This window comes from Spea bombifrons, chromosome 3, assembly GCF_027358695.1.
Source record: "Spea bombifrons isolate aSpeBom1 chromosome 3, aSpeBom1.2.pri, whole genome shotgun sequence".
NCBI lineage: Eukaryota > Metazoa > Chordata > Amphibia > Anura > Pelobatidae > Spea > Spea bombifrons.
In genome coordinates, this window is record NC_071089.1 from 105,161,525 (window position 1) to 105,177,132 (window position 15,608).

The window sequence follows — 15,608 nt, forward strand, 5'->3', positions numbered from 1 at the left end:
CAAACATGACATCACATGTCTGCGTTCAGAAACTACATTAGAACTTTGTCGTCACGCGAGTGTAGCAGCGTCTGATAACCCCGAATAATAAACGTTCGTTAGCCCCCTCCCTGGCAGAGCAGCCCCGTACAATCTGACATCTTAAACACCGCAAACAAAGGAGCGGCTTCCCGAAGCTGACTCCGGTTACACTGGAAGAGACAGAGCGCCCCCCCCCGTACACAAGACACGGAGAGAGCGAGGCTCCGATCGGGCCCTGGACTTACTGAACCAGTGCTTGAAGAGATTCGGCAGATTCATTCTTCCCACTTTGCCCCCGATCGCTGACTGACCAGCCCTCCCCGATCCAACACGACCTACTTCCTGCCCCAGGGGTGGGGAGGGAAATTGGACAAGGAAAAAAAAAAATCACATGTCCCGTTTCTACCAACGGGAAGAGGGCCAAAACTAGGAACAGCCCTTTCTCGTTTAACCCTATGCATACAACCGAGACACGGAAAATCATTACTTTTATTAAATAGGTAACCGAGGACTACATTTCCCATAACGCCTTGTTTGAGGCTGACGGGTATAGGTATGCGCAGCTACCGTAGTGACGGCAGTAGCAGCTCTACATGGGTACGAGCAGGCCGTCACTGGCGACTACTCCCCGATACCAGCCGCGGCTCATCACTGCTATACGGGAACGTTACATGGCGTGAGTCCGAACACCTTGAGCAGCGCGAGCTCGGTTACTCGGAGGGTAACGCCCCGAGCCAAGCCACTTTCACCGTGCCAGAGGGGTGCTCTGATCGCTCGTATTATAATTGAAACCGGGGCACGGTGGATTTGGTTACCCAGGATAGGGTTCACCTGCCTTCCGCGTGCCAAGTGCAGTAACCGAAATACATGCATCAGAAGGACGTCTGTAACCCGCTAGTGGTCATCGTTACCCCGGGAAGACAGGCCACTTTGGTTAGATTTTGGTAGCAGCCATTTATTTGAGAAAATGCAAAAGGTACCCATTACAAGCCCCGGTAAATGGATCCGGTGCATGTGACGTGTATGATTGTTTATACAGGGGACAGGACTATAAGTAATAATCCAGAATTATACTAAAGTATAAAGCAAATATCCGCAATTACAGAATCTTCACACACTGACTGAGCCGGGGCCTCCTCATTCTCTTGTTTCTTTAAGTCAAATTATGTTATTTATCCATTGTACAGCGCCGCGGAATATGATGGTGCTATATAAAATAACATGCACCTGCTTTCACATTTTATCGCTTTGATGATGGTGGAAGTTGCATTCTAACGTCATTTTAATGGCAGATTTAAAAGGTTTAGGACCCAGCACATCTCACATGCCTGGCAGGCCGTCAGCGTCTGCTTGGTGAATACGATGATAGCATAAGGGTTTAGTCACCTCCAGGTGCGGTCATACTGCTACACATACACCGCTACACGCTGCTCGTCATGTAGGCCGCACACCTGTCTCAGCAGCAGGGGGTTGGCGTGTTGAGGTGCTGGCGGAACATGCCACCACGATGCCCCATTAGCACCGAAAAAGCAAGGCATGAGCTGCGCATGTTGGATAATTTCTCCAAGACGTGGCATTTGTGTGTTTATTGCTGCACTGACGTTGCCTCCTTCAGGGGTCAGCACTGGTTTCAACAAACCCTTTGAGGTAGGAGATCTCAAGGTCACTGAAAGTGAGTCCGACCTGAAGAAAAGCAGCCAGGAGCCCAAACGAACGAATGGCTGCTTTACTTCAGGCCATCAGCAGAGTCATCTCCAGGGGGAGACTTTCTACCCGGATATAAACCACAATCACTGCGCGGGATGTTGGATACCTGCAAGAAGGTCCAGATTAACACCCTGTGTGTGTTTTGTTTTGTTTTTTACAGAATCCCCTCCTTTTGGTTTTCTTTAACTTCTTGGTTAGAAATGCCCCTGTTCCCGAGCTCTTATTCCCTTTCATGTACCTCTACAGCAGGCCTGATCACTGGCGTTTGCACAATTCCGTAAGCAGCTGCCGAAAGCATTGAAACTGAATATTATTCCAAGGAGGAACTCACCTAAAGTGTCTTTCAAGTTCTTCACGATAGAGGCCTTGCGCGCGCTGTTCTTCCTCTCGACATAGTTTGAAGGCACAAAGCCCGTTTTGTTCGTAGAGTTGCGAACACGCCACCAAGATTTGGAGTCATCCAGCAGCCATAGCTTTTCGTTCTTCTTGATGTCCAGCTCCTGATCTTGCTGCGCCACGTAGTCAAACTTCGCCACAACCACCACCTCTTCAGTCATCTTCTCAGAATACCGAAGCTACGAATGCACAAACAAAAAGACAGAATTAGTAGGGAGTTAATGTATGCAGCGGGGAACTGCGCAGAATAGGCTCTCTAATGGTTTAGGAAGCTATTGGAGTAGCCCAGAACTTTAACTCTAGATACAAAATGGAGTCAAAACAAATGTTTCATATGAAAAGAATGCTTCATTTTATGACCACGTGCGCATTATTATCATTTCAGACGCGGAGCGACGACATGGGAAACCGCATTAAATACAGAAGGAGGAAACGAGAAAACATCCAAAGTATTCGTGTGTATTTAAAATAGAACATACCGGTTTCAATAATATTCTTGCATGTCATGGAACCGCACAGATCAGTAAAGGCCATAAAGGTTTAGGTCTTATTCTACAGGAGCCTTTATTATACCTGCGTACCCTGGTATTATACGTTTGTAAAATATTCATTATAAGGTTAAATGGCGCTTGCTACTAAAAGCGATGCCAACAAATGCAGCAAACGCCTCTGAAGAGGGGCCCGGATGCCTAGTTTAAAAAGATGCTTTAAATACATATTGCAGGGATGAGGGCCAGTCAAGGAAAAATCAGTCATTTCTTTGGAGTCACGAACCTTTAATAGTTATTCCCCCATCAGTTTGTTTTTGCCTCCTTTTAAATACCCCGGGACAGGTACGTGTTGTAGGTTGATCTCCATGAATGTACCCTTAAAGGAGAAGAATACACTCGGAGTACTTTAATATAGTAGTTGCTGCTCTCCTCCACCATGGACTGACTATTCTTGCTTCTGATTTGACGCTTTAAGCAGCCAATCACTGAACTCAATGGGAGCGCCTTCCATGCGTGCGCACACAGGACTGAATAAATCCCTGGCACCACGTTCACGGAGCCAGACTGCCCGGCCAGAAGCACGTCGCATGCAGGGAGCTTGGGGTGGAAAAAGGGGATTCTGCATGTCCCTTTAATATCTATGCATGTACATAACAGTAGGGGTATATAACCCCCAAGTTGCTTGCTGTCCACATATTTTAGTCTCTGAAGAACAAAACGTGATATTTTGTGCGTCGGGAACTTTATATTCTGAAATAAATATCGGCGGATCCCACTGGGGTTGCTTGTAGATTCTTCGCAGAGGCGCGACAACACTCTGTATTTTCAAAGCATTGTTTGCAGAGGAGTCTGAGTTTCCTGTTCCTGATGCTAATCGGCAGACAACACCAACAGCAGCAGTCAGGAAGTGGGCCGGGACCCCTCTCGCCCTCTATGACAGCGACAAGGATTGTTTTTATTTGCTAATATTTCAATTATTTTTTTCTCACGTGCCAAAGATCGGCAGCTGCTATAAATAAAAAATCTATATATAGGTAGTGCCTTGCGTAATGCAAGAACCTATAAGCAACGTATACGTTTAACAAGTAAAATGCAGACTTCACTGTTATACGAGGGTATACCCCCTGTGCATTATACATTCATTCATCATCCAGACCCTATTTAAAGGCATCTACTGATCTGTAGAGGGTTCTTACTGTAAAGAACCCTGTTGCTGCTTTAGGTGAACACTCATTTCTTCTGGGCTGAGCGGATGATCCGTCGTTCTTCGTATAATCTTATTAATGAACAGGTCATCATAGAGCGGCTGGCATTATACCCACTTTTTTTCCAGAGCCACATGTTGCCTACAGACCATATCAGGTTGAACCCTCTGTGCCTGGAGTCAGAGCATTTTTCCTTTTGGGGTCCCGGCTAGTTTCATAGTTTTGATATGGTTATATTAGAGAACTTTATTTACCGCTTGCACTTACCTGCGGAAATCCTAGTTTGTTTGTTTTTTCTTTTCTTTAGCTTAGGGCAGACCACGCATTACAAGATTGGTTTTACTTATTTTGCCCCAGACAGTAGAAGTGATGTAAGCTAAATTTGCTTAAAATCTCCGGTACTACGTAGAAAACGTAGCCAATAGCTGTGCTTTCATATAGTTTAGGTACACATAAGGGGTTAAAATTGAATGATCATGCTAAAAAAAAAATACGGGTAGAAAATCCACAAGTATGCCAATAATGCACTCTCTGTAGAGCGGTGATGGCATTATTGGCATACTTGTGGATTTTCTACCCGTATTTTTTTTTCACCATCATTCTGGCCAAATAATGTCCATTTATTTTATTGAGGAAAAGACAGTAATTCTAAAAAAAAAAACTCTGATTTTAGAGGGGGTGTAGATGTGGTGCTGGGTATGGCCCCTGTGACTTCAAAATCCTGATCCCTCCATAGCAGCCCGATGCATGTCAGCTAATCTGCGGACACTGCTTTGGCTACTATGTTGGGCTACCTGCTCCATGGGCCAATTGTATAGTTAGAGAAGCTGCCAATCTTCCTCCGCACCCCAGCGGAAGTCTTGAGGTTAACAGTAACCCGCTTTCTTCTTTAACGGAAGCCTCACTTGCCGGTTGACTGAGGAGTCATTTGGCAGCCTCCACCACACAACAGAAAAGTTTCTTCCACGAACAAGGAATAAATATTTAAAGGGGCAGTTTACAGAAGAGTGAAGCTCCACACTGCTGTCTGAAGTAGTCATTGGCAGAAAAGCACTCCTATTAAAATCAATGCACATATACGCCATGCATGCGCACCGGGGGTCTGAACTAGAGGACTGCATTGGGAGGCGGGTCCCGCCAAAAAACGTGCGGGCGGTCTTGCTGGTGCTCCGGGCGGGAGCGGGTGGTCAGTGCTGTACCTGCGGGTCCCAGTAATCCCGCGAAGTCCTGCAAGGCTGCCTTTGCGCTGCTCCCTTACAATGTCTCCCGTCTTGCTCCGCCCAGGAACAAAACTGAGTCACGTGATGTGACTTCACTTCCCGTGACTCTGCCTTGTTCCTGGGTGGAGCAAGAGAAGAGATGCTGTGAGGGAGCAACTCGAGGGCAGCCTAGCGGGACTGTGCAGGAAATCTGCAGTTCAGGGATTAAAAAAGCAGTCCCACGCAGGGTTCTAGTCTGAACCACCCGCCCCATTTGCAGAGCAAGAGCTGGAGCCAGCTGGCAATAACCTTTACTGGAAGAATTTATGAACCGCTAAACGGCTCCGTATAGAGCCGCCGGACGCGGGGGAAACGGCTCCGTATAGAGCCGCCGGACGCGGGGGAAACGGCTCCGTATAGAGCCGCGGGGGAAACGGCTCCGTATAGAGCCGCCGGACGCGGGGGAAACGGCTCCGTATAGAGCCGCCGGCCGCGGGGGAAACGGCTCCGTATAGAGCCGCCGGACACGGCTCCGTAGCGTTAGAGTCAAACCTTAGGCACCAGGAAGCACCTGAGTAGAGCGAGTACTGTGAAAAAACATTAGTTTGAGTATGAAAATGATTTAAGAGGCATGTCCCATTAGCAAAGCGGTGTCTTATAAGCGCAGCAGTAAAAACGACATCTCTACCCTTAGTCCACAGGGCTAATTATTCAGTGAAATACAAAGCATGCAGCATTCAGACGAATAGAACTCTTTCCCGTGGTTTTCCACAGTATTGTGGAGAAAGAGTAACAGGAAGTTTTGCAAACTGTCTAAAGTTGCAAGAAACAGAAAAAAAACAGCTCTGATGCAATACAGCGGTCAGAGTATTAATGGATGTAGGTTATTTATGGACACCCCATAAGAGGATAGCAATATTCTGGAGCAAGTTCGGAGGAGAGCATAGTGAAACGGTAAAAAGCCTGCAGAATAGAAATTATCAAGAAAGACTAAATGATCTTAATATGTACGGCTTGGAGGAGATGCGATAGAAACGTTTAAATGCATAAAGGGATTTAACGAAGTACAGGAAGTTTATTTTAAAGGAGAAGCGTTATGACAAAAGGTCATTATCTTTTTAGAAGGTCCAGATGTAATGCAAGGATGTTTTACTGTATTGAGAGGATGTAGATAAGTGGAATAGTCTCCCAGCAGAAGTGGTAGACGTTCATACAGTGAATTTAATGGATGGGGCAGACACGCAGCTATCCTCAATCACTCATGCAATCCCAATAAAAGTACAGGCTCATGAGAAATACATTTGTTTTCTAGCAACACTGACCTTAATGATCACTTTATCGGCGTATAACACGCACCGGCGTATAACACGCACCCTCCCCAGGACCGGAAGTGAGGGAGACGTGGCTGCAAATCGTGCAGCTCTAGGATTCATCGGCGTATAACACGCAGGTAGGGTTTCAGCTTTGTAATTTAGTTAAAAAAGTGTGTTATACGCCGATACGGTATTTTGTATCGTTCATAGCAAGATATTTCATAATGTTATTTTTGGGATACATTCGTTTTCAGAGAAACCCCTTTTGAAAATGACTGCAATGTATGGGCCATAGCCACAAACCACCACATCAGAAAAAAACGCAAGCTGACCAAAATGTATCAATAAAATGTGGTTTTACTCCAGTAATTCTGTATCTTCTGCTTTTTTTAAATTTACATAATTGGGGTAATCCCACAGGTTTTTTTTTTTTCTTTTTAAATAAATGTAATAGGGTTTATTTAGATTAAAGCAACAAAAGCCCACCTTATGTGCTCCTTGATCACATATAAACTTTAATGCATATGAAAGCTGAGGGGTCCCTATCATTCTAATAAAGCAAGAAAAAAGAAGTTATATATATATATATATATATACACACACACACACACACACACACACACTTTACTTAATAAATACCTTGACAGAGTAATCTGGTCAGCAGCCAGTGAAACTCCGATTCCTCCCAGTCTTTACAGCAGCAAATCCATCTGCAAACGAAGCAAAATAGGATTTTGAAATATTTTCATTCTTTAAAACAAAAAAGCAAGGTTCAAGCCCAATTTCCACAAGAATTAAAAGTGTGTAAGTGTGTATAAGTAATATTGACACACACGTACATACATACACACATATATATACACACACACACAGTTTAGATAGTTGAATGGGACATATGCATAAAGGCCTGCTGCGTTATTAATATCATTTCTCAATATTCCTGCAATGAACGAGAAGCCTGACCATGTTTCCGACCAATTCCAGGATTCTAGTAAAGTCATTAAGACCCAGCTTACCACCCCCTGCAGCAGAAAGATATCGATTCTGCAGGAAGCTGTCCCACAAAGCCGAAGCCGGACGGCGACCACCAAGTAAGCGTTTCTTTCTTCCATGTCTTCTCTGAGAATACCAAAGGAGAGAGCGCTGTGAACGTCACGCTCGATAGTTTCCCAGTGTGCATTATAAGTGGGGATTCGTTTTTGCATGTCCCAAAAGGTATGTTACACAGAGCCCATGGCCCCAGGTCTAATATTTACGAAGCAGCAACATTTTTCTTTTTATGTATCGCATGACACCAGATGTCAGCGTGCCGGGTGCCATTTTCTGTACTTCCGAGGGTCAAAACGCCTGCTACATCCACAGCAACTTTAATGCTGTATACGATATACACTGCTCAAAATAATAAAGGGAACACCTAAACAACACAATGTAACTCGAAGTCAATCACACTTCCGTGAAATCACACTGTCCACTCAGGAAGCAACACTGATGGACAATCAATTTTACATGCTGTTGTGCAAATGGAACAGACAACAGGTGGAAATTATAGGCAATTAGCAAGACACCCCAATAAAGGAGTGGTTCTGCAGGTGTGCACCACAGACCACTTCTCAGTCCCTATGCTTCCTGGCTGATGTTTTGGTCACTTTTGAATGCTGGCGGTGCTTTCACTCTAGTGGTAGCATGAGACGGAGTCTACGACCCACACAGGTGGCTCAGGTAGTGCAGCTCATCCAGGATGGCACATCAATGCGATCTGTGGTAAGAAGGTTTGCTGTGTATGTCAGCGTAGTGTCCAGAACATGGAGGCGCTACCAGGAGACAGACCAGTACATCAGGAGACGTGGAGGAGGCCGTAGGAGGGCAACAACCCAGCAACAGGACCGCTACCTCCACCTTTGTGCAAGGAGGAGCAGGAGGAGCACTGCCAGAGCCCTGCAAAATGACCTCCAGCAGGCCACAAATGTGCATGTATCCACTCAAACGGTCAGAAACAGACTCCATGAGGGTGGTATGAGGGCCCGACGTCCACAGGTGGAGGTTGTGCTTACAGCCCAACACCGTGCAGGACATTTGGCATTTGCCAGAGAACACCAGGATTGGCATATTCGCCACTGGCGCCCTGTGCTCTTCACAGATGAAAGCAGGTTCACGCTGAGCACATGTGACAGACGTGACAGAGTCTAGAAACGCCGTGGAGAACGTTTTGCTGCCTGCAACATCCTCCAGCATGACCGGTTTGGCGGTGGGTCAGTAATGGTGTGGGATGGCATTTCTTTGGGGGGCCGCACAGCCCTCCATGTGCTTGCCAGAGGTAGCCTGACTGCCATTAGGTACTGAGATGAGATCCTCAGACCCCTTGTGAGACCATATGCTGGTGCGGTTGGGCCCTGGGTTCCTCCTACTGCAAGACAATGCTAGACCTCATGTGGCTGGAGTGTGTCAACAGTAGGAACGCAAGAGGAAGGCATTGATGCTATGGACTGACCCGCCCGTTCCCCAGACCTGAATCCGATTGAGCACATCTGGGACATCATGTCCAACGCCATGTTGCACGACAAACTGTCCAGGAGTTGACTGATGCTTTAGTCCAGGTCTGGGAGGACATCCCTCATCAGGAGCATGCCCAGGCGTTGTAGGGAGGTCATACGGGCATGTGGAGGCCACACACACTACTGAGCCTCATTGTGACTTCTTTTAAGGACATTACATCAAAGTTGGATCAGCCTGTAGTGTGGTTTTCCATTTTGATTTTGAGTGTGACTCCATATCCAGACCCCCATGGGTTGATAAATTTGATTTCCATTGAGAATTTTTGTGTGATTTTGTTGTCAGAACTATGTAAAGACGAAAGTATGTCATACGATTAGATCATTCAGATCTAGGATGTGTAATCTTAGTGTTCCCTTTATTATTTTGAGCAGTGTATATATTACAGTATTTATTATCTATATGATTAGGGTTTGTCTGATTTTATGTGCTGGTTTGGCAATAAAACCCAAGTGTCAAAATTCCCATGAGCTTTGTGGATGGAAGATGTGATTAAAACGTTAAGTATGTTAGTATTTTAAACGCACCTTACACACCAAAAGATCTCTTAACTTACTTTTTTGTCAAAATCTACATGATTATTCCTCCTCACTAGGTTCTCACTTATTGTTAAGTTGCTGACTGGTTCAGGCAGTCTTTGTAAGGTAGGTGAAGGGAAGAGAAAAGCCTTCAGGAGAGGAATTTTATCATATAATGCAGGATCTGACACCATCTTAGCTTCCACAAAGCTATTCTGAATCCAACACAAGAACCGATTAAGGTTTTAGTCTTTACATCAATATAGACAGTTCACCTTAGAGGAAAATTGCGGCCCTTTTAGTGACATCCTCTCACCCGATTGGACATGTCCTGGCGCAAACTTCCTCCCTAATCGCAGCACTTTCTGTGACATCACCATAAGCCCCGCTAATTTTGGCAGACTTTCCGGCCAGGTTATGCCTGTAGAGATGTGGAGGATTGAAGAACAAGGTCGGGAGAGAAGGCAGGGAAACATTTAGAGAGTGTGAACAAGGAGTGGGAGTGAAAGGGTCTGCACATTTTGGATTCACATTTGGAGCTTTTTGCTCCGCTTTTGCCCGCCTCATGGGGAGGTCTGGTTCCGTGTCTCCGTACGAATCTGAATATACAAGTCTATGGCAAAAACAGAAAAAGTTGCTCTGATGTAATACATTGTTCAAAGTATTTATGGACATTTGTTATTACCATATTTGCTCGATTATAAGACGATCCCCAAAATTTGAATATAAATTTGGGGGAAAAAAAAGAAAGCTTGAATATAAAAGACTACCATATAAGAAAAAAGTTTTTTTTATATTAAATATTAATTCACATGTAAACTATTTTTTCATATTTAATAAAAACTATGATTGAGAAAAATGCATTTTTTGTTTTTATTTCCTTTTATTTGCCACTCTGCCCACCAGATATGCCTTATACCCCTATACCTCCCTGATATGCCACTTTGCCACCAGATATATCTTATACCCCCTATATGCCGCTCTTACCCTCCCAGATATTCTTTTTAACCCCCTATATGCCACTCTTACCCTCCCTCAACTTCTCCCCGTGCTTCAGATTCCTTGGTGTGTAGTGGTGAATTAGCACCGGAAGGTCATGCGATGCCGACGATCCGTCATAGAAGCCCCAGAAGAAGTGCCGGCAGCAGCGGAAGTTGTGTGCGCGCATTGCACAGACGTCCACCACCGGCAGCGCTGCAGGGGATCTTAGTCTTGTAGTCAGACCTCTATTTGATGTCGAATTATAAGACAACCTCAAATATAAGAATGGTTATTTTTCAGAGCATTTGCTCTGAAAAAAAACCTTGTCTTATAATCGAACAAACACGGTATTTATGGAACTAAATCCAAAAGGATACTGATAATCTGGTGTGAGTTCAGAAGAGGGCTACTAAAATGGTGAATGGTCTGGGGGATAGAAACTATCAGGAAAGATTGAGGGATCTCAATACGTATAGCTTGGAGGAGATGTGATATACATAGAACAAGTATGCTGATTGACAAAATGTACAAATTAGAGGTAGTTTCAATAAAAAAAACATGCTTGTGCTTAAAGCTGGGATGGAGACTTGCTCTTTAAATTCTACAGGCTGAACAGGAATTTCCTTTTTTGGAATGCATATTTATACAAAAATACATACAGGCTCTTATTCCACATATTAACTTCTGAAGCTGTTAAAGGGGCTTGTTATAAATATTCTGTCTTTAAATAGAGATTTTTTATTTTAGCTTTGACCAGGAATTTAACTCCCTGCCAATAACCTAAAAGGTGCGAGTCTTTAATTTTAATATATCATTATATTTTAACCACAGAGCACTTTCTAAGTTCTTTACGTATAAAATTTGGTAATTGGAGAAGCGATGTTGCCGAGAGGAAGTCTAAGCAAAGGAAAGATGGCTGTTTCGTTTTTTTTCTCTATAGCGAACTAGTTATAGTATAGCCTACTTGGCATCAGCTATAAATATAGGTTCATTATTTCGGTATTACGGTACACAAACAAGGCAGATGCCAGCAATGGCAAACCCCAGAATAAACTTATCAAGTTTACGGCGTACTGTTACAATAGTCATCGGATGTAATTTGCAAACATCTAATATATAAATGATGAGATCAAAGCCATAAAAACACATTTACAGCTTTATTACATTAATTAAACAGGGTTCATCCAATGGTGCAATGCATATGATAAAGGTTAACTTTTTAAAGGTATTTACTTCCATTTGCCTTCGAGGACCCAGACAAAAGTCGACAGGGTCCTATCCACTCTGACTTCTGATCCATTAGCTGGTTATGAGCTGTCATAATGTAGATGTTAGATCAAAATAATTCATTTTTTTTTCTTTGTATTAAGCATTTCAACTCAAAAATGGTTTTCCTCTGAGAGTTTGGACCTTTGCTCTTAAAAACACATTTCATCAACAATATCGAGAGGCTTTGATGGCTAATGGCCTTTGCTCTGCTTGTTGTGGGTTTGATCCATCATCAAGCACTTCTCCGTCGTTTATTTCTCCATTGATCACAAGCTCTTGCTTTGGGGCATATACAATCCTATGACTTGTGATGCACACTGTACTCGCACTCCAGTTCAAAGTAAACATTTTCTGTATCTATCAACGCCAACCATTTAAATCTCCTTTATTTTAGTTATGGCTTCTATTGGAAAACTATTTGCTGTATCGCAGCTGTTACAGAAAAGGAAGAGATAATTGGGAAAGATGTATAGGTCACTTTAGACTCGATTTGATCTTTGGAGAAAAAAAAAAAAAAAACGTACATTTTCAAATCCACAGATTATGTATTCCCGCAAGACAAATCGCAAAAAGGAACGCAAATAAGAAGAAGTAATACATTAAGGTAACGCTACTATCATTATATCTAAACCGACTCTCCAGCCATCATATCTACCTTACGGAATATGAGAGCTGTGTGGTCCACCTCAAGTCGGACCCTTGGGCGTATTTGTGGAAAGAGCCGCCCCAATGGGATATGGGCAAGCATAAGGGAATGTGCATGTTCTGCCGGCTACACACATCCTGCGCAAGAAATCTAAGCAACTTTGCAAAAGATTAAAAATGGCAGCATGGAAAGGGATAACCCCGGGATCTCTACAAACCGTGCCAGAATACTGTAACGTACAACTCAAAAAAGGTGCTGTGCCCTCATAATGCCTCATTTCCAAAACTAGTGAAAATCCTAGGCATGTAAAGCCATCCCTCATTCAGAGAATGTAAACAAACATATTTTTGGGTGATATCTTCAGCTGCTGTAATGTGTGCGCTTGTTTTAAAATGTCCTCATGAGGAGGTTAGAGATCAAAAGAATACAAAGAATTCTCCCGCATTTTAACAACCCAGATTTCTTCTCATCCCCTTTACCAACAGGCGGCCATATTAAAGGAGGCATAAATTAAAGGTTTACAGGAAGAAAGTTATACAAGGACAGTATTTAATCTTGCATCTTAAACCAGAATACTGCAAAACGGACTGACGAGCAGCGACGACTTACGGGGCGAGAGAAATACGGTTTATAAACATATATACGCCATGAGTGCCGGAAAAATCATTGACTGACAGTTCTGGGTTTCTAAGATCATGTTTTACGCCAAGATATTTGTGAATCATTATTCTAGTACCCTCCTTAATTAAAGGAAGGGAAGGTGGCGTCTTAAAATGTTAATGCAGGGAGCTCACATCACTCCCACCGTAGAGCATTCTGCTTAAGTAAGCGTTCAGGAATAGCCCACTAAAGGAATCATTTGTGGAGGAGACTAGTTAGTATAGCAAACCCTTATGACACTGGGGTCCCCTGCGTGTTCGTCTATTTGTAGTGCACCAAGGGTATACCAGGAAAGTAATCACGGACCAAGCTCTGCCCACCACTACTAGAAAGGACAAAATAACGACACACGGCATATAAAGGAAACACAGATACACAAATACCAAAGGGACTTTCTACCTAGGAAACAATGCCAGCTCAGAATTGCTCACTCCTGAATACTTGGCTTTCATTCCAAACCAAAAGCCGCCTGGCACCCATCCGTAACATGACAGCACCTCTCTCCCACGGTACCTGGCCGCTACTAACACCTTCTGGTATTGATCTCAGTATCCCTGCCCACATGCATTCTTTATAGCAGAAACACTTTCACTCTAGATTACAGCTAGAAACACTTTCACATAAGGGACACAAAGAGCATTTGGGTTAGAGAGAGACTAATATGCTAGACTTTATTCTAGGATTAGCCCCGTGTCTTGCGAAAGTTAATGATACACTTTTTGTTTACTATGACTTAGTCCTTATGTGATAGAGCTGAACGAGTTCAGTATATTAAGAGATGGGTGACAACTGACAACACCACCAAATTAGACAAGACAGCCCGAATAACCTAGAATTTGTCTTCAGGCAGAAGAGTTGAAGCTGAAAATGGGAGTCCATATGATGTCAAGGTGCAACCCATGTAATATAATGTTAAACATGCTCTGCTGCCCCAGGATGGGACCACTTGAAATAAGTATGACAATAGAAATAGCACTTAAACAAAAATGTTCCTTTGGCACAAAGCATTGCGAAGGATTTATTCAGTAAAAGGGGCAGTTGGTTTCTACGCCTTGACTTCACATTATAAAAGTCCGACTCCAGTGACCTTCCCCTACACCAAGAGCGTGGCTGGTCCTGTGTAATGCAGATATATCCGTGAGCTTTCTTCTGTCTACTTATCAATTGAATGAATTATACGGGCCAGCATTGCCTTTCCTGCTGGTGAAACTTGTAATTGATGGCCCACATTTATACAGCACCATCAGGTTCTACAGCGTGGCAAAATGGGTCAACAGGACATCACTGCTTCACATAATTGGGACTTTCACAGTGAATGATTTGAAGCAAAGGAGTTGAATCTACAACTCTCCCTTTAGTCCAGCCACTCTGATCCGCCTGAACTCCGTGTAGTAAAATGTTTGTACAACCTGACTGGGGCAAACGAACGCTTACCCCGGTTTACACGCTACAGTTATTATCACAGCTGTCACACAAGTCAATGTGAAAAGGAAGGAATCTGAAGAGCTCCATCTGGAAAACAGAATAATATTCTAACAAATTAAAAAGTGGACAGCAACACTCAAACTCCTCCACTCGCCTAACAAAAACGCACGCAGTGCATGTTTCCAAAAACACAATAATGTATAAAGTGCCATCAGCAAGTATTCGGACACTGGCACTTGTTATATGAGTTACATTGAGACGTAAAATAAAAGTAAAATTGAAAAGCGATGATCACATAAGTATTCATCTAGTTTGCCGTGACATCCTTAAATAAGCTCCGGGGTAAATTCACATGGCATCATCTCTGACAAAATACACCTGTTTCTGGAATGCCCCAGAACACATCAACCCACACAACAAAGCGCTTTAAAAACACGTTATAAAGCTTTGCTGAAGGACTGACAGTGGTTTTCTAAAAAGGGACCGACAAATTTGTTTTAAAGCCAAGACGGGTTAAAGAGATATTCAAGAGATTAAGATATTAAAGGTTCTACTTTAACCAGAAACACATCATCATTTATCTATATAGTTTATTCATCACTTCTCAAAACATAGGGTCTGACAAAACTAGAACCGACAAAGACAAACCTATATATTGGGTAAAGAGGACCCTGCTTGCCAGCTTACAGTCTAGAAGAATAAAGGACTATTTCAAATGACCCAGTAACTCTGGAGAAGCTGGAGAGATCCACACCCGAGATGGAACACCTATGGGGCAGTTACTGCAACAATACTACACACAGGTGGAATTTACATAGAAGTTGTGAAAATAAAGCCGTCACTGGAAAAGACATATCATATCCTGTTCGGATTTTCCCCAAAAGCATGCATGAGGCCCAACTAACAGTGGAAACTGTTTCTCTGGTCTGAAGGACAGAAAAACAACATTAGTTGTGGCACAAAGCGTGATAAGCAGTGCTGATGATACCACCACCACGACTTTAAAGCAGGGCTGCGACAATGTCATGTATAGAGATGCTACCAGTAGGAAACTGGTCAGGATTGAGGGCAAGATGGATGGGGGGGGGGGTTAAGAGCTATTCTAAATGAAAACCCTCTTTACATCAGCAAAGGACTTGGGGCTAAGGTAGAAGATCATCTTCCTGAAGGACGTTCACCCAGACCTCACTTCCGGATTGCCGTGTATGAGCAGTCATAATTCATTGT

The 15,608-nt window shown here is 43.5% G+C and overlaps 1 protein-coding gene across 2 annotated transcripts in view; it reads right to left on the reverse strand.

Moving 5' to 3' along the window:
• Positions 1 to 15,608, reverse strand: part of NCK1 (NCK adaptor protein 1) — a 35,637-nt gene that overhangs the window by 10,505 nt on the left and 9,524 nt on the right. Inside the window, exons 2-3 of one of the 2 annotated variants that reach the window (XM_053461163.1) lie at positions 6,972 to 7,042; positions 2,060 to 2,303 (exon numbers count right to left, since the gene is read on the reverse strand). In XM_053461163.1, coding sequence (XP_053317138.1) covers positions 2,060 to 2,285 — 226 coding nt within the window. In that variant the 5' untranslated portion in view covers positions 2,286 to 2,303; positions 6,972 to 7,042. Of the gene's footprint in view, positions 1 to 266; positions 366 to 2,059; positions 2,304 to 6,971; positions 7,043 to 15,608 lie in introns of those variants that run through there. The other variant, XM_053461164.1, reaches the window with a different exon arrangement.